At 39.7% G+C, this 19,379-nt stretch overlaps 1 protein-coding gene across 2 annotated transcripts in view; it reads right to left on the bottom strand.

The window, feature by feature from the left end:
• The window catches only part of CDH13 (cadherin 13), an 834,102-nt gene that overhangs the window by 300,606 nt on the left and 514,117 nt on the right, over positions 1–19,379 (bottom strand). For both annotated transcript variants that reach the window (XM_073585096.1, XM_073585102.1), the window contains one exon: positions 19,217–19,361. In XM_073585096.1, the coding sequence (XP_073441197.1) occupies positions 19,217–19,361 (145 nt within the window). The remainder of the gene's footprint in view (positions 1–19,216; positions 19,362–19,379) is intronic.

The following is a 19,379-nucleotide window of genomic DNA, read 5'->3' as shown; positions in this document are numbered from 1 at the left end:
GCAGTATTATAGTAGTTATATTCTTGTACATAGGGGCAGTATTATAGTAGTTATATTCTTGTACATAGGGGCAGTATTATACTAGTTATATTCTTGCACATAGGAGCAGTACTATAGTAGTTATATTCTTGTACATAGGAGCAGTATTATAGTAGTTATATTCTTGTACATAGGGGCAGTATTATAGTAGCTATATTCTTGTACATAGGGGCAGTATTATAGCAGTTATATTCTTGTACATAGGGGCAGTATTATAGTAGTTATATTCTTGTTCATAGGAGCAGTATTATAGTAGTTATATTCTTGTATATAGGGGGCAGTATTACAGTAGCTATATTCTTGTATATAGGAGCAGTATTATAGTAGTTATATTCTTGTACATAGGAGCAGTATTATAGTAGTATTATTCTTGTATATAGGAGCAGTATTATAGTAGTTATATTCTTGTACATAGGAGCAGTATTATAGTAGTTATATTCTTGTACATAGGGGCAGTATTATAGTAGCTATATTCTTGTACATAGGGGCAGTATTATAGCAGTTATATTCTTGTACATAGGGGCAGTATTATAGTAGTTATATTCTTGTTCATAGGAGCAGTATTATAGTAGTTATATTCTTGTATATAGGGGGCAGTATTACAGTAGCTATATTCTTGTATATAGGAGCAGTATTATAGTAGTTATATTCTTGTACATAGGAGCAGTATTATAGTAGTATTATTCTTGTATATAGGAGCAGTATTATAGTAGTTATATCCTTGTACATAGGAGCAGTATTATAGTAGTTATATTCTTGTACATAGGGGCAGTATTATAGTAGTTATATTCTTGTACATAGGGGCAGTATTATACTAGTTATATTCTTGTACATAGGAGCAGTATTATAGTAGTTATATTCTTGTACATAGGGGCAGTATTATAGTAGTTATATTCTTGTACATAGGGGCAGTATTATAGTAGTTATATTCTTGTACATAGGGGGCAGTATTATAGTAGTTATATTCTTGTACATAGGGGCAGTATTATAGTAGTTATATTCTTGTACATAGGGGCAGTATTATAGTAGTTATATTCTTGTACATAGAGGCAGTATTATATTAGTTATATTCTTGTACATAGGGGCAGTATTATAGTAGTTATATTCTTGTACATAGGGGGCAGTATTATAGTAGTTATATTCTTGTACATAGGGGGCAGTATTATAGTAATTATATTCTTGTACATAGAGGCAGTATTATAGTAGTTATATTCTTGTACATAGGGGGCAGTATTATAGTAATTATATTCTTGTACATAGAGGCAGTATTATAGTAGTTATATTCTTGTACATAGGGAGCAGTATTCCAGTAGTTATATTCTTGTACATAGGGAACAGTATTATAGTAGTTATATTCTTGTACATAGGGAGCAGTATTATAGTAATTATATTCTTGTACATAGAGGCAGTATTATAGTAGTTATATTCTTGTACATAGGGAGCAGTATTATAGTAGTTATATTCTTGCACATGGGGCAGTATTATAGTAGTTATATTCTTGTACATAGGAGCAGTATTATAGTAGTTATATTCTTGTACATAGGGGCAGTATTATAGTAGTTATATTCTTGTACATAGGGGCAGTATTATAGTAGTTATATTCTTGTACATAGGGGCAGTATTATAGTAGTTATATTCTTGTACATAGAGGTAGTATTATTGTAGTTATATTCTTGTACATAGGGAGCAGTATTATAGTAGTTATATTCTTGTACATAGGGAGCAGTATTATAGTAGTAATATTATTGCACATAGGGGCAGTATTCTAAAAGTTATATTCTTGTATATAGGGGCAGTATTCTAGTAGTTATATTCTTGTACATAGGGAGCAGTATTATAGTAGTTATATTCTTGTACATAGGGAGCAGTATCATAGTAGTTATATTCTTGCACATGGGGCAGTATTATAGTAGTTATATTCTTGCACATAGGGGCAGTATTATAGTAGTTATATTCTTGTACATAGGGGCAGTATTACAGTAGTTATATTCTTGTATATAGGGGCAGTATTATAGTAGTTATATTCTTGTACATAGGGGCAGTATTATAGTAGTTATATTCTTGTACATAGGGGCAGTATTATACTAGTTATATTCTTGCATATAGGAGCAGTACTATAGTAGTTATATTCTTGTACATAGGAGCAGTATTATAGTAGTTATATTCTTGTACATAGGGGCAGTATTATAGTAGTTATATTCTTGTACATAGGGGCAGTATTATACTAGTTATATTCTTGCACATAGGAGCAGTACTATAGTAGTTATATTCTTGTACATAGGAGCAGTATTATAGTAGTTATATTCTTGTACATAGGGGCAGTATTATAGTAGCTATATTCTTGTACATAGGGGCAGTATTATAGCAGTTATATTCTTGTACATAGGGGCAGTATTATAGTAGTTATATTCTTGTTCATAGGAGCAGTATTATAGTAGTTATATTCTTGTATATAGGGGGCAGTATTACAGTAGCTATATTCTTGTATATAGGAGCAGTATTATAGTAGTTATATTCTTGTACATAGGAGCAGTATTATAGTAGTATTATTCTTGTATATAGGAGCAGTATTATAGTAGTTATATTCTTGTACATAGGAGCAGTATTATAGTAGTTATATTCTTGTACATAGGGGCAGTATTATAGTAGCTATATTCTTGTACATAGGGGCAGTATTATAGCAGTTATATTCTTGTACATAGGGGCAGTATTATAGTAGTTATATTCTTGTTCATAGGAGCAGTATTATAGTAGTTATATTCTTGTATATAGGGGGCAGTATTACAGTAGCTATATTCTTGTATATAGGAGCAGTATTATAGTAGTTATATTCTTGTACATAGGAGCAGTATTATAGTAGTATTATTCTTGTATATAGGAGCAGTATTATAGTAGTTATATTCTTGTACATAGGAGCAGTATTATAGTAGTTATATTCTTGTACATAGGGGCAGTATTATAGTAGTTATATTCTTGTACATAGGGGCAGTATTATACTAGTTATATTCTTGTACATAGGAGCAGTATTATAGTAGTTATATTCTTGTACATAGGGGCAGTATTATAGTAGTTATATTCTTGTACATAGGGGCAGTATTATAGTAGTTATATTCTTGTACATAGGGGGCAGTATTATAGTAGTTATATTCTTGTACATAGGGGCAGTATTATAGTAGTTATATTCTTGTACATAGGGGCAGTATTATAGTAGTTATATTCTTGTACATAGAGGCAGTATTATATTAGTTATATTCTTGTACATAGGGGCAGTATTATAGTAGTTATATTCTTGTACATAGGGGGCAGTATTATAGTAGTTATATTCTTGTACATAGGGGGCAGTATTATAGTAATTATATTCTTGTACATAGAGGCAGTATTATAGTAGTTATATTCTTGTACATAGGGGGCAGTATTATAGTAATTATATTCTTGTACATAGAGGCAGTATTATAGTAGTTATATTCTTGTACATAGGGAGCAGTATTCCAGTAGTTATATTCTTGTACATAGGGAACAGTATTATAGTAGTTATATTCTTGTACATAGGGAGCAGTATTATAGTAATTATATTCTTGTACATAGAGGCAGTATTATAGTAGTTATATTCTTGTACATAGGGAGCAGTATTATAGTAGTTATATTCTTGCACATGGGGCAGTATTATAGTAGTTATATTCTTGTACATAGGAGCAGTATTATAGTAGTTATATTCTTGTACATAGGGGCAGTATTATAGTAGTTATATTCTTGTACATAGGGGCAGTATTATAGTAGTTATATTCTTGTACATAGGGGCAGTATTATAGTAGTTATATTCTTGTACATAGAGGTAGTATTATTGTAGTTATATTCTTGTACATAGGGAGCAGTATTATAGTAGTTATATTCTTGTACATAGGGAGCAGTATTATAGTAGTAATATTATTGCACATAGGGGCAGTATTCTAAAAGTTATATTCTTGTATATAGGGGCAGTATTCTAGTAGTTATATTCTTGTACATAGGGAGCAGTATTATAGTAGTTATATTCTTGTACATAGGGAGCAGTATCATAGTAGTTATATTCTTGCACATGGGGCAGTATTATAGTAGTTATATTCTTGCACATAGGGGCAGTATTATAGTAGTTATATTCTTGTACATAGGGGCAGTATTACAGTAGTTATATTCTTGTATATAGGGGCAGTATTATAGTAGTTATATTCTTGTACATAGGGGCAGTATTATAGTAGTTATATTCTTGTACATAGGGGCAGTATTATACTAGTTATATTCTTGCATATAGGAGCAGTACTATAGTAGTTATATTCTTGTACATAGGAGCAGTATTATAGTAGTTATATTCTTGTACATAGGGGCAGTATTATAGTAGCTATATTCTTGTACATAGGGGCAGTATTATAGCAGTTATATTCTTGTACATAGGGGCAGTATTATAGTAGTTATATTCTTGTTCATAGGAGCAGTATTATAGTAGTTATATTCTTGTATATAGGGGGCAGTATTACAGTAGCTATATTCTTGTATATAGGAGCAGTATTATAGTAGTTATATTCTTGTACATAGGAGCAGTATTATAGTAGTATTATTCTTGTATATAGGAGCAGTATTATAGTAGTTATATTCTTGTACATAGGAGCAGTATTATAGTAGCTATATTCTTGTACATAGGGGCAGTATTATAGTAGCTATATTCTTGTACATAGGGGCAGTATTATAGCAGTTATATTCTTGTACATAGGGGCAGTATTATAGTAGTTATATTCTTGTTCATAGGAGCAGTATTATAGTAGTTATATTCTTGTATATAGGGGGCAGTATTACAGTAGCTATATTCTTGTATATAGGAGCAGTATTATAGTAGTTATATTCTTGTACATAGGAGCAGTATTATAGTAGTATTATTCTTGTATATAGGAGCAGTATTATAGTAGTTATATTCTTGTACATAGGAGCAGTATTATAGTAGTTATATTCTTGTACATAGGGGCAGTATTATAGTAGTTATATTCTTGTACATAGGGGCAGTATTATAGTAGTTATATTCTTGTACATAGGGACAGTATTATAGTAGTTATATTCTTGTACATAGGAGCGGTATTATAGTAGTTATATTCTTACACATAGGGACAGTATTATAGTAGTTATATTCTTGTACATAGGAGCAGTATTATAGTAGTTATATTCTTGTACATAGGGGCAGTATTATAGTAGTTATAGTCTTGTACATAGGGGACAGTATTATAGTAGTTATATTCTTGTACATAGAGGCAGTATTATAGTAGTTATATTCTTGTACATAGGGAGCAGTATTATAGTAGTTATATTCTTGTACATAGGGAGCAGTATTATAGTAGTTATATTCTTGTACATAGAGGCAGTATTATAGTAGTTATATTCTTGTACATAGGGAGCAGTATTATAGTAGTTATATTCTTGTACATAGGGAGCAGTATTATAGTAGTTATATTCTTGTACATAGGGGCAGTATTATAGTAGTTATATTCTTGTACATAGGGGCAGTATTATAGTAGTTATATTCTTGTACATAGGGGCAGTATTCTAGTAGTTATATTCTTGTACATAGAGGCAGTATTATTGTAGTTATATTCTTGTACATAGGGAGCAGTATTATAGTAGTTATATTCTTGTACATAGGGAGCAGTATTACAGCAGTTATATTCTTGTACATAGGGGCAGTATTATAGTTGTTATAATCTTGTACATAGGGGCAGTATTATAGTAGTTATATTCTTGTACATAGGGGCAGTATTATACTAGTCATATTCTTGCACATAGGAGCAGTACTATAGTAGCTATATTCTTGTACATAGGAGCAGTATTATAGTAGTTATATTCTTGTATATAGGGGGCAGTATTACAGTAGTTATATTCTTGTATATAGGAGCAGTATTTTAGTAGTTATATTCTTGTACATAGGAGCAGTATTATAGTAGTATTATTCTTGTATATAGGAGCAGTATTATAGTAGTTATATTCTTGTACATAGGAGCAGTATTATAGTAGTTATATTCTTGTACATGGAGGCAGTATTATAGTAGTTATATTCTTGTACATAGGAGCAGTATTATAGTAGTTATATTCTTGTACATAGGGGGCAGTATTATAGTAATTATATTCTTGTATATAGGAGCAGTATTATAGTAGTTATATTCTTGTACATGGAGGCAGTATTATAGTAGTTATATTCTTGTACATAGGAGCAGTATTATAGTAGTTATATTCTTGTACATAGGGGCAGTATTATACTAGTTATATTCTTGTATATAGGAGCAGTATTATAGTAGTTATATTCTTGTATATGGAGGCAGTATTATAGTAGTTATATTCTTGTACATAGGAGCAGTATTATAGTAGTTATATTCTTGTACATAGGAGCAGTATTATAGTAGTTATATTCTTGTATATAGGAGCAGTATTATAGTAGTTATATTCTTGTACATGGAGGCAGTATTATAGTAGTTATATTCTTGTACATAGGAGCAGTATTATAGTAGTTATATTCTTGTACATAGGGGCAGTATTATAGTAGTTATATTCTTGTACATAGGAGCAGTACTATAGTAGTTATATTCTTGTACATATGAGCAGTATTATAGTAGTTATATTCTTGTACATAGGGGCAGTATTATAGTAGTTATATTCTTGTACATAGGAGCGGTATTATAGTAGTTATATTCTTGTACATAGGGGCAGTATTATAGTAGTTATATTCTTGTACATAGGGACAGTATTATAGTAGTTATATTTTTGTACATAGGAGCAGTATTATAGTAGCTATAGTCTTGTACATAGGGGACAGTATTATAGTAGTTATATTCTTGTACATAGGGGCAGTATTATAGTAGTTATATTCTTGTACATAGGGGCAGTATTATAGTAGTTATATTCTTGTACATAGGGGCAGTATTATAGTAGTTATATTCTTGTATATAGAGAGCAGTATTATAGTAGTTATAGTCTTGTACATAGGGGACAGTATTATAGCAGTTGTATTCTTGTACATGGGGAGTAGTATTAAAGTAGCTGTATTCTTAGATGTTGGGACCAGTATTATATTATTTATATTCCTGTACATAGATATTTATTACAGTTTAATTTCTTAGTCTTCTTTATATGTTTGATGAACTGTTTGAAATTCCAGATTCCTTTTGCCTTTAGCTCGCATTTGCTCTGGAAATTGATCAGAGCAGTTTACCTTCCGGCATCTTTTCTCTGATACTGTAATTCTCTCCTTCATTTGACACTTTCTGATCAATGAGTCGCCCATCGCACCTTGTTTCTTGCAGACAACTTGCTTATTTTAGAAAATCTCACAATAACAAGACAAAGAATCCATGGGAGTTCAGAATAAGGAATTCTTCACGCGGTGTCGTAAGCTATAGGTGCGCTCCATTATCTAGGAAACCTTGAGAAGATCTCGATTAGTTGCAGAGCAGAAAACATTTGTAAATTAGTGTTCAGGAAATAATGTGAAACAGACGGCATCGTTCCTTCTACCTTTTCCCCAGGAAAACTCTGCAACGAAAATTAAGTCGCAATATGTTTCAGGTCCTGTGATGGGAAAGCCTGCAGCTAATCAGATGTGTGTCCTCACCTACTGGGCACAAGGTAGGGGAGGAGGGAGATGTGTGTCCTAAGGAAGACTACATCGCAAAAATAAAATGTGCGACAGATATACAATCATTAAAGGGCGATGTCATTTATTATCGCAGTTCAGATAATGGTAATGACGGTCGGGAAGGAGCGCCAGCCGTGCGTAGATAGGGGAACAATGCAGCTCCAGCCGGGTGCCTCAAGAGAGGAGGGTAATTTCAGTTCTAAGTAGTAACCCGGTCAGAAGGAGCGCAAAGAGAGGGGATGATGGATTTGTGGCGCCCCCAGGAGTATGGTCGCCACAGTGGCATTGCCTTCCTCCAGGGAGGGTAATGCCAGACTTGGAGGCAATGAAGGGTCTCTCTCGCAGTTAACCTGTACATGCAACACAGTTCCACTCCAGGCCAGCAGGGGGGACTCTGAACCAGAATTGAGGGGAGGAGTGCTCTCTGAGGGCCAAGAGGAAGGAGTGGTGAGTTAGCGTGAGGAGGGTGAAGTGTGCAGACGTGAGGAAGAAGCGCGGAGATCGAGCAGAGAGGAAAGGCTCATCTCCAGCGAGAGCGCATGAACTGGAGCCTGGTCTCCACGGTTGTACGGATACTAACGGTCCTGCAACAGACACCAGAGGAGTAGGAGGCACTACCTACAAATGCACTACCCCCATCTAAGAATCTAAGACTCGGAGGCACAACAGCACGGAGTGAGCCAAGAGAGGAATAGCGGCTACAGCTGTCTGCCATACGAGGTGTGATAGTAGAAGAGAATTAGGGGGAACTTCAGTGTAACTCAGTACTAGGAGTACTTCACTCAAATAAGCGCTAGGAAGGAGACTGCACAGCCTATCTGCTGAGAGAGAATCCCTGAGTTGCTTCCAGGCTAGCCTGCTCCGGTACCATCTGTAATCACGTCCCTGGACTGCATTTATCAAGTAAAGGTACAGAAATTGCACCCCACTGTGTCTTTGTCTGCTTCCTACCCTTCCGGCACCGCTACATCCCCGTGCCAACCACATCTACACTGCCCTGGGACTACAGCTTCACCTGTGGGGAGCTTTTACATCTTTGCTGCACCATACCATCAGTCCCAGCGGATCTGCATGCAGCGTCAGCTTAACACCTCACTTGCCGAACATCACAGGTGGCGTCACAAACTATTCATTTAATCAATTACACTCCACCATTTCAATTCCCCCATTACTTGGGCGCCCAGGGCCACGGTTCGGGTCACCGCCGCTGTGACACATCCCGCTGACACCGGCCCGGTACCGAGAACCCCACAGCCCTGGGAGGGCGACCCAGATTTAAAATCATCTTTTTATTGCATAGTCCACAACGCGTTTCAACAGAGTCATCTGTCTTCCTCAGGTGGCAGGGGCATCTGTGATATTGTGGACAGGTGGACTATTATGGGTATGTGTCGTTGGTTACATGTTTGATGACATATCTTCCTTTGGCACTAGGCACCTTAAAATGACTATCATGGATTTGATTCACTTCATGTATGTTGATGTGTTGGTGCTTATATAAATGTCACATGATCCCAGAACCTGTATTTATTCCCTTTATCATCTCTTGTGCACTGTACTCGGGTAAAACTCCTTTCCTCTCTATATGTGTCATGATATCATTTTATGACTTTGATAATTTTTATATGAATTGTATCTTGAATAAAATGTACTACTTCTTTAACACTCTATCTGTGAGTGGTGTGTTCTGGATACCCTGTATCCATTTATGAGGTAGCTATAGGTCTATACACCCCTATATTTTCATGAATTTTGGGAGTCTCTTCTATGGTGAAGGTTCCTATATACTTGCTGTATGCTGTAATTTAGGACATTTTTGTAGTAATATTAGTGCATTGTTTGTAATGAATATACCTAATTGTCCCTTTAGGTGTCAACGTCTATGTGCAGTTGTCTCCAATGCTTCCCAACAGCTACATTGTCCGTGCGCTTCATCACCAGCGCAATCCCTTTCCTGCCCCACCAACGTCATCCCTTTCATGCACCAACAGCGTCAACACTTTCATGCACCACTAGCCTCCTTCCTTTCATGCACCACAACCTCCTCCCTTTAATGCATCACCAGCTTCATTCTTTCATTCACTACCAGCTTTCTCCTCTCATGCACCAGCAGCCCTCCTTCTTTTCATGCACCACCAGCCTCCTTCCTTTCATTCACTACCAGCCTTCTTAATTTCATGCACCACCAGACTCCTCTCTTTCATCTACCACCAGCCTCCTTCCTTTCATGCACCACCAGACTCCTCTCTTTCACGAACCACCAGCTTCCTTCCTTTCCTGTCCCACCTGCGTAATCCCTTTCCTGCCCCACCAGCATCCTCCCTTTCCTGCCCCACCAACCTACTTCTTTTCATGCACCACCAGCCTCCTCTCTTTCATGCACCACCAGCCTCCTTCCTTTCATGCACCACCAGCCTCCTTCCTTTCATGCATCACCAGCCTCTTTTCTTTCATGCTCAACCAGCCTCCTCCCTCTCATGCATCACCAGCCTCCTCCCTCTCATGCATCACCAGCCTCATTCTTTTCATGCACTACCAACCTCCTCTCTTTCATGCACCACTAGATTCCTTCCTTTCCTGTCCCACCAGGTTCCTTTCTTTCCTGTCCCACCAGCGTCATCACTTTCCTGCCCCACCAGCATCCTCCCTTTCATGCCCCACCAGCCTCCTTCCTTTCATGCACCACCAGACTCCTTTGTTTCCTGCCCCACCATCATCCCTTTCCTGTCCCACCAGCATCATTCCTTTCCTGCCCCATCAGCATCCTCCCTTTCATGCACCACCAGCTTAGTCCCTTTCCTGCCCCACCAGAGTCATCCCTTTCCTGCTCAACCAGTGTACTCCCTTTCCTGCACGACCAGTGTCATCCTTTTTATCCCCCACCAGCGTCATCCCTTTCATACTCTACCAGCATCATTCCTTTCCTGTTCCACCAGTGTCATCCCTTTCCTGCCCCACCAGCATCCTCCCTTTCATGCACCACCAGCTTACTCCCTTTTCTGCCCCACCAGCGTCATGTCATCCCTTTCCTGCTCAACCAGTGTCCTCCCTTTCCTGCCCCACCAGCGTCATCCCTTTCATGCTCCACCAGCGTCATCCCTTTCATGCACCACAGGCGTCACCCCTTTCATGCACCACCGGCATCATCCCTTTCATGCACCACAGGCGTCATCCCTTTCATGCACCACCGGCGTCATCCCTTTCATGCGCCACCAGCATCGTCCCTGTTGTGAATTCACTTTCTAGCCTACCTCTGGTTACTAGTGAAGGTAGTGGAGCTGGTTGTATTGACAGAGGGGTCGCGAGTAGTGTTGAGCATTCCGATACCGCAAGTATCGGGTATCGGCCGATACTTGCTGTATCAGAATTCCGATACCGACTTCCGATATTTTTTCAATATCGGAATTCGGCATCGGAATCGGAAGTTCAAAGTTGATTGACAGCCTGACGTCATCATGATGCGCGGTGTGTGCGCATCATGATGCGCCGTCATTTCGGGCCTTCCGGGGGTCTCTGCCGGCCTGCCGGGGGGCTGTGTGGACTGCCCGGGGTCTGTACCGGCCTGCCGGGGGGCTGTGCCGGCCTGCCGGTGGTCTGTGCACCCTGTGGGGGTCTGTACCGGCCTGCCGGGGGGCTGTGCCGGCCTGCCGGTGGTCTGTGCACCCTGTGGGGGTCTGTACCGGCCTGCCGGGGGGGCTGTGCCGGCCTGCCGGTGGTCTGTGCACCCTGTGGGGGTCTGTACCGGCCTGCCGGGGGGCTGTGCCGGCCTGCCGGGGGGCTGTGCTGATGTCCGGGGGTCTGTGCAAGCATCGTCCGATGGGACTACAAGTCCCATCTGGCGATGCCTGCTACCATGACAGTGATTGACACATTAGCCAATGATGGGACAGTAGTAGTCCCATCATCCGGCTAATGTGTTAAATGTTAAAAAAAAAAAAAAAAAAATACTACATACATACTACATACATACTACATGCATGCTACATACATACTACATGCATGCTACATACATACTACATGCTACATACATACTACATGCTACATACATACTACATATATACTACATGCATGCTACATACATACTACATGCTACATACATACTACATGCTACATACATACTACATATATACTACATACATACTACATACATGCTACATACATGCTACATACATACTGCATGCTACATACATACTACATACATACTACATACATACTACATACATACTACATGCATGCTACATACTTACTACATGCTACATATATACTACATGCATGCTACATACATACTACATGCTACATACATACTACATATATACTACATACATACTACATACATGCTACATACATGCTACATACATACTGCATGCTACATACATACTACATACATACTACATACATACTACATGCATGCTACATACATACTACATACATACATACTACATGCATGCTACATACATACATACATGCATGCTACATGCATGCTACATACATACAACATGCTACATACATACCACATACATACTACATACATACTACATGCTACATATATACCACATACATACTACATACATACTGCATGCTACATGCATGCTACATACATACTACATACATACTACATGCTACATACATACCACATATATACTACATACATACAATACATTCATACAATACATACATAGACATACAGTACATATAACATAGAGTAACATACTTACCAATACTTGTCACATTGTTCCCCGAAGCCATTGTCTTTTCCGGAATAAATATTAACATAACAAACCACAAAAATACTCACCCACGATCCGAAGCAGTCCACGAGTGTGTCCCACGACGATCTTGGGTAGAGAACGGCAGCATCAGATGATGCTGCCGTTCTCTACGGGCTGCAGGAATCCAATGACGGAAGGTAGGTATCCTTCCGCACTGTATTCCTCCGCCACTTAAAAAAAAAAAAGTCCCTAGTCTCACTTTATGCCATTGCTGCGTGGGAAATTCCCACACAGCAATGGCATAAAGTGAGACTAGGGACTTTTTTTTTTTTTTTAAGTGGCGGAGGAATACAGTGCGGAAGGATACCTACCTTCCGTCATTGGATTCCTGCAGCCCGTAGAGAACGGCAGCATCAGCTGATGCTGCAGTTCTCTACCCAAGATCGTCGTGGGACACACTCGTGGACTGCTTCGGATCGTGGGTGAGTATTTTTGTGGTTTGTTATGTTAATATTTATTCCGGAAAAGACAATGGCTTCGGGGAACAATGTGACAAGTATTGGTAAGTATGTTACTCTATGTTATATGTACTGTATGTCTATGTATGTATTGTATGAATGTATTGTATGTATGTAGTATATATGTGGTATGTATGTAGCATGTAGTATGTATGTAGTATGTATGTAGCATGCATGTAGCATGCAGTATGTATGTAGCATGCATGTAGTATATATGTAGTATGTATGTAGCATGCATGTAGTATATATGTAGTAAGTAAGTAGCATGTAGCATGTATGTAGTATGTATGTGGTATGTATGTAGCATGTAGTATGTATGTAGCATGCATGTAGTATATATGTAGTATGTATGTAGCATGTAGTATGTATGTAGTATGTATGTGGTATGTATGTAGCATGTAGTATGTATGTAGCATGCATGTAGCATGCATGTAGTATGTATGTAGCATGCATGTAGTATGTATGTAGTATGTATGTAGTATGTATGTAGCATGCATGTAGCATGCATGTAGTATGTATGTAGTATGTATGTAGTATGTATGTAGCATGCAGTATGTATGTAGCATGTATGTAGCATGTATGTAGTATGTATGTAGTATATATGTAGTATGTATGTAGCATGTAGTATGTATGTAGCATGTAGTATGTATGTAGCATGCATGTAGTATGTATGTAGCATGTAGTATGTATGTAGCATGCATGTAGTATGTATGTAGCATGTAGTATGTATGTAGCATGTAGTATGTATGTAGCATGTAGTATGTATGTAGCATGCATGTAGTATGTATGTAGCATGTAGTATGTATGTAGCATGCATGTAGTATGTATGTAGTATGTATGTAGTATTTTTTTTTAACATTTAACACATTAGCCGGATGATGGGACTACTACTGTCCCATCATTGGCTAATGTGTCAATCACTGTCATGGTAGCAGGCATCGCCCGATGGGACTTGTAGTCCCATCGGACGATGCCTGCACAGACCCCCGAAGCCTGCACAGACCACCGGCAGGCCGGCACAGCCCCCCGGAGCCTGCACAGACCACCGGCAGTCCGGCACAGCCCCCCGGCAGGCCGGCACAGCCCACCGGAGCCTGCACAGACCACCGGCAGGCCGGCACAGCCCCCCGGCAGGCCGGCACAGCCCCCCGGAGCCTGCACAGACCACCGGCAGGCCGGCACAGCCCCCCGGCAGGCCGGCACAGACCACCGGAGCCTGCACAGACCCCCTGGCAGGCCGACACAGCCCCCCGAAAGGCCCGTACAGACCCCAGAGAGGCTGTACAAGGCAAAAACAGGGTTTTTCTTATTCCGATACCGGAAGTCCCATAGACTTGAATGGGACTTCCGGTATCGGAATCGGCGATACCGATACTTTTTTTAAAGATCGGCCGATCCATTCCGATCCGATACTTTGAAGTATCGGACGGTATCGCTCAACTCTAGTCGCGAGTTCTCTTTTCAGGCTCCCTCTGGTGGTTACAGGAGATAATGGAGCTGATCTAATTAACAGAGGTCAGCCACCTGATAATGAGGAGGATGATTGGACATCTGGATTTTCTGATTGGATTTAAGACAGCCGACTCCCTCTATCCCTGCTGGTGATTTTTTTCTTGCCTCCTGAGGTCTTAGTATCCAGCTCAGTCCCTGCATGCTCAAGCTAAGTGTTCTTTTGCTATTGTTCACATTTGATTTGGTTTTGTCCATTTCAGTTTTGTGTGGTCAGCCAGCCCCGCCTGGGGCTGTGCTGAATTTCCATCCTTATGTTACTGTGTGTGCCAGTTTGTTTTTGTCCCTTATTAGATAGGCCTCTCTTTGCTCTGCTTTCAGAATATACCAGAGTGCTGATATAGTGGGCGAAGTCTAGTGACTTCAGTGTTTTTCCCATCAGACGTGTTGGGCATTTTTTGCAGGGTTTTTTGCGTGATTGCAGACAGTGTCTTTCCTTTCCTGTCCTGTCTAGTTAGTTTGGGCCCCATCGTTTGCTCAGCCTATTTTCCTACCTGCGTTTGTGTTTTCATCTTGTCTCACTGACAATATATGTTTGGGGGCTGCTCTGGGGCAGTTTAGATTTCGCCTTTCTTGCTTTAGGCTTATTTAGTTCTCTGGCTGTGTCGAGGCATCTAGAATCATCGTAGGTACGCTCCACGGCTACTGCTAGTTGTGTTGATAGGATCAGGGGTCTGCAATCCGCTCAGTTACCAACCTCTCTGGTTTTCTGTGGCTTAGCTTGGTCTTGCTTTCCTCCTCGGTGACCCAATCATAATACGTCCCTTTCCTGTGCCACCAGCGTTATACCTTTCCTTTCCCACCAGCATCAACTTTTCCTCTGCCACCAGCCTCAATCCTTTGCTGTGCCACCAGCATCATCCTTTTTCCTGCCCTGCCAGCATCATACCTTACCTGCCACACCAGCATCATCCCTTTTCTGCCCCGCCAGCATCATCCCTTTCCTGCCCTGCCAGCGTCATCCCTTTCCTGCCCTGCCAGCGTCATCCCTTTCCTGCCACACCAGCATAGACTCTTTCTTGTGCCACCAGCATCAAATCCTTTTACTTACAGCACCAGTATTGATCCTTTTCCTATGCCTCTAGCGTGGATCTTTCCTATGCCATCACTGCCAATCCCTTTTCTACGCCACCAGCATTGTCCCTTTTCTGTGCCACCAGCATCATCTTTTTCTGGTGCCACCAGCGTCAATCCTTTCCTGCCCCACCAGCAACATCCCTTTCCTGTGCCACCAGTGTCATCCCTTTCCTGCATCACCACGTCGACCCTTTCCTGCACCACCAGCATTGACCCTTTTCCTGCACCACCAGCATCGATCCTTTGCTCCACCACCAGCATTGACTCTTTCCTGTGCCACCTGCATTGATCTCTTTTTCTTACGGCACCAGCATCGATCCCTTTCCTATGTCATCAGCACCAATCCATTACCTACATCACCAATGTCATCCCTTTCCTATGCCATCGGTGTCATTGCTTTTTTTATGTCAGTGGTGTCCATTTCTACACCACCAGTCTTGTCCCTTTCCATATCATAAATGTAGTTCCTTGTCACACTGCCAGTGTAGTCCCTTTTCTACATAGCGAACACCATCAGTCAATGAGCTGCTATTCCAGATGCAGGCCTCAGACAAGAGTGGCACCATTTCTGGATGATCAGCAAACCATATTTTTCCGACCGTAGACAACTCCTTTTTTACAAACTTAACAGCGAATATCAAGTAATCTGCACACAACATGCAGTCCCTGCTTCCATTACCCATAACTGAATTCCTTTTTATGATTTTTTTTTTCACCATAAATTAGCATTAAACTGGAATGATTAAACCGGTATTTTGAAGAATTGATGTCTGCTCTCAGACGAGCTCTTTCAATTCGATGGCCTCAATTTATTTATCTATTACACAAAGTACTTATGGAGGTATTTTCTGAGTGGGCTCATAGGGGCTTATAGCCATAAAACAAATATTCATGCTTCTGCAGGGTAAAAATGACTTTTGAAGATGAATTAAGCGCGGAGCCGAAGGAAATAACCACTTCACCTATACTAGGTCATTGTGCAATTAGCGTCTGCTTTACTGTCTTCAATAAAATCCCTGTCAGCGAGGAAAATGTTTTAGAGTTCTAATATCTGCTTGGATTGCGGCTGAATTTACACGCAGCAAAACGGAAGGGCAGAAATAATGGAGCCCTGTGAGAAAAGCGCCTAATAAAGCCTGTCTGGAACAATTATATTGTATTGTTGGTTCACGACCCCTGTAAAGCACAGTGCTGGAGAAAAGTAGAAGATGATGTACCGGTCTCACCATCATGGCAGATGTGACAGGTAGAAGCTGCACTGTTGATTTAGAATCATCCAGCAACAATAGAGGTTAAAATGGTTATAGCAGACAGGGAGTGGTTAGCTCAGCCCCAGGGGATATTGGGAAACTTATTATTGTGTCCTGGACGTGCAAGAGTAAGGTGTGTGTTAGAGAGTCTCCCTTCACACTGAAGTCAGATGAGCTGTATAGACCAGTTTTTCCTGGGAAGCGGGGAAGCAATTGATGCAAACACCTCCAGATAGAAGTGAGAGAGCTACAGCACCGGACTCATCCCCCTACACCCACCTCAATGCATGAGAGGTACAATTCTGCTTAAGTTAAAACACTGTGAAGAAAGTTATCTGTAAAGAGACTTTCATATATGTTGATGAAGCATTGCATGAAGAGAAGTGATTCTGTGTGATGAAAAGAAGCTTGAATAAAACCCCTGTGATCAACTTCAGCTATGAACTGTGTCACAGCTGTGTGCTTGAAAACCGTTATCTCCCCTCTACTGTGAAGAATTATAATGAATGGTTCCCCTGAGTAAGCTTTCCCCAGGATTCCCAAAAGAACTCATGTTTGCTTTGCACAGCCTTCACGGCACCAGACGTCCTCCTTGCTAACTTTATCACACAACGTTTCGACCACATAGGGCCTTTATCAAGCCATAAAAAAAGAGTATCCGTCCACTGGTTAGTTCTTCCTAATGGTAATGACCGGATTCTATCCTCTCCTCCTGCCTTAGCTTTTTTCTTCCACTGCCATCTTGATGGTTGCTTTATGTTAAGTAATGGAATCAAGATCCAGCATGTTTTGGTTCCATTACTTAATATCTTAAACTTAGGCCAAAAAGAGAAGCTAATTTTTTTTTTATTTAATTATTTGTTAGTCATTAGAACGATGATGATTTTTTTTTGTAAAATACTCCTTTTCCTTATCTTGCTTCCTTCTTTCTCAAAAAGTGCTATTTCAGCTGCCTAGTTCATGCTCTTTTAGAACCTGATTTGAACTGCAGCTCTTGCAAGAATTTGTACTCATACACTATTGACAAATAGACAGCGTTTGTACATAGAACTTGACATGGAATCTTGCTAGAGCAGAGGTTTAAAGCAGCTTGTAAAAGAGCATGAACTAGGCAGCTAAAATAACACTTTCATCATGATGTTTGAGAGAGAAATAACGTAATAGAGTATATTACAAAGATGCACAAGCTGATTAATAATTTAGTTTAAAAATATAAAGTTTAGTTCTGCTTTTAAAAAATTAAATTATACTCAACAGAAAGTAAAACTCGAAAAAAGTACAAAAAAGATCAAGAATTATACCACGCATGGTAGAAAAAGGAACAGATTGTAATACATAACATCTGCCATGTTCTAGTACCGAGAACGACAATCATCAGCTTATTGGGAGACACATGGAAAATCTGTTGAAGAATAATCATGCTAGAGGCTGAAACCCCTATAATCTGGGAATATCCTTACACAACAAGGAGGACATCTGGCAACCAAATTAAGAGAATGACGCAATACTTGAGAACCTTATTAATGTAAACTTTCCCTTTGTATTGTGTTAAAACATGATCTGGTAAATCGGGTTTAAATAGCAGAATGACATGACTACTTGGAGGTCTAAGGAGAGCTTTGGACAAGGACAATCAAAGCTTGGACTGCTTATGGTGCCATGGTAGTATCAGATATTGGAGAAGAGTATGGGACGTAGGACCACTAAAAAAAAAAAAAAAATTCCCCTTTTCTAGCATTAAAGTTTGGTAGTAATCAAGATGGTAACGTTTTAATGTAACATAGTCCTGGTCTAAAAGTTCTACAAATCCTGTCAAATTTTTTTCAGTATTCTTAATATCAAGGATGCTAAACAAGATTATCTTGTGTAAGAGATAACATTTTAAGCTAAGTGCTCCTCATCCTTCCAGTTTATTATTGCCAACAGTTCCCAATTTTTGTCAACAATTCTGGCAAATTTAAGAGCATGTCAATCCTCAAAGGGGTCTGATTTAGGTGAACCCTGCCCAAAAGTGGGCGATCCTGCCTTGTATTGGCCATTCATGGAAGGTGGAACTCCTACATCCCAGTTTTACCAACCAAGATGTTGGTTCAGGATAATCCAACCCACCATTTTTTCTACTAAACAAGGAATCATCCTCCATTTCTAAGGTACCATAAATACAAAAAAATGCCCTAGGAGCTTCTCTTATATGAACATACCCTCCATAGGATGTGGTGCTACTGGAGGAATGTTCTCTTGACCACGTTCCCCTCTAATCGCACAACAGAGAATTGGGCAAACATTTGCGTGACTCACCACAATCAACTATCGAAAACACTCTACAATGCACAACCCCTTTCACTGTGTGTGGACTAGATTAACTGTGTGTCTATTTCTTGCACAGGTACTAAACTTAAATGCATATAATTTCCATTATTCAACTTCAACCACTGGAATCAATTACGTAATAAACAGTGGTGCACTCACCAGTTGGAGACCCTTCTAGAACATGTCCAACATACGGGCCTTCTTTGAAGATTGGTCGGTTATCATTCTGATCTATGACCACGACCTCCAGATCAACAGGTCCCTCAATGGTTTTTCCACTCTCGTCTATGGTTTCTACCCGTAACTGTTGGCAGAAAAAAAA

The sequence above is a fragment of the Dendrobates tinctorius genome, unplaced genomic scaffold (assembly GCF_039654945.1).
Source record: "Dendrobates tinctorius isolate UK_male_01 unplaced genomic scaffold, ASM3965494v1 ptg000009l, whole genome shotgun sequence".
Taxonomy (NCBI): domain Eukaryota; kingdom Metazoa; phylum Chordata; class Amphibia; order Anura; family Dendrobatidae; genus Dendrobates; species Dendrobates tinctorius.
This window is presented reverse-complemented; position numbering and strand designations above follow the sequence as displayed.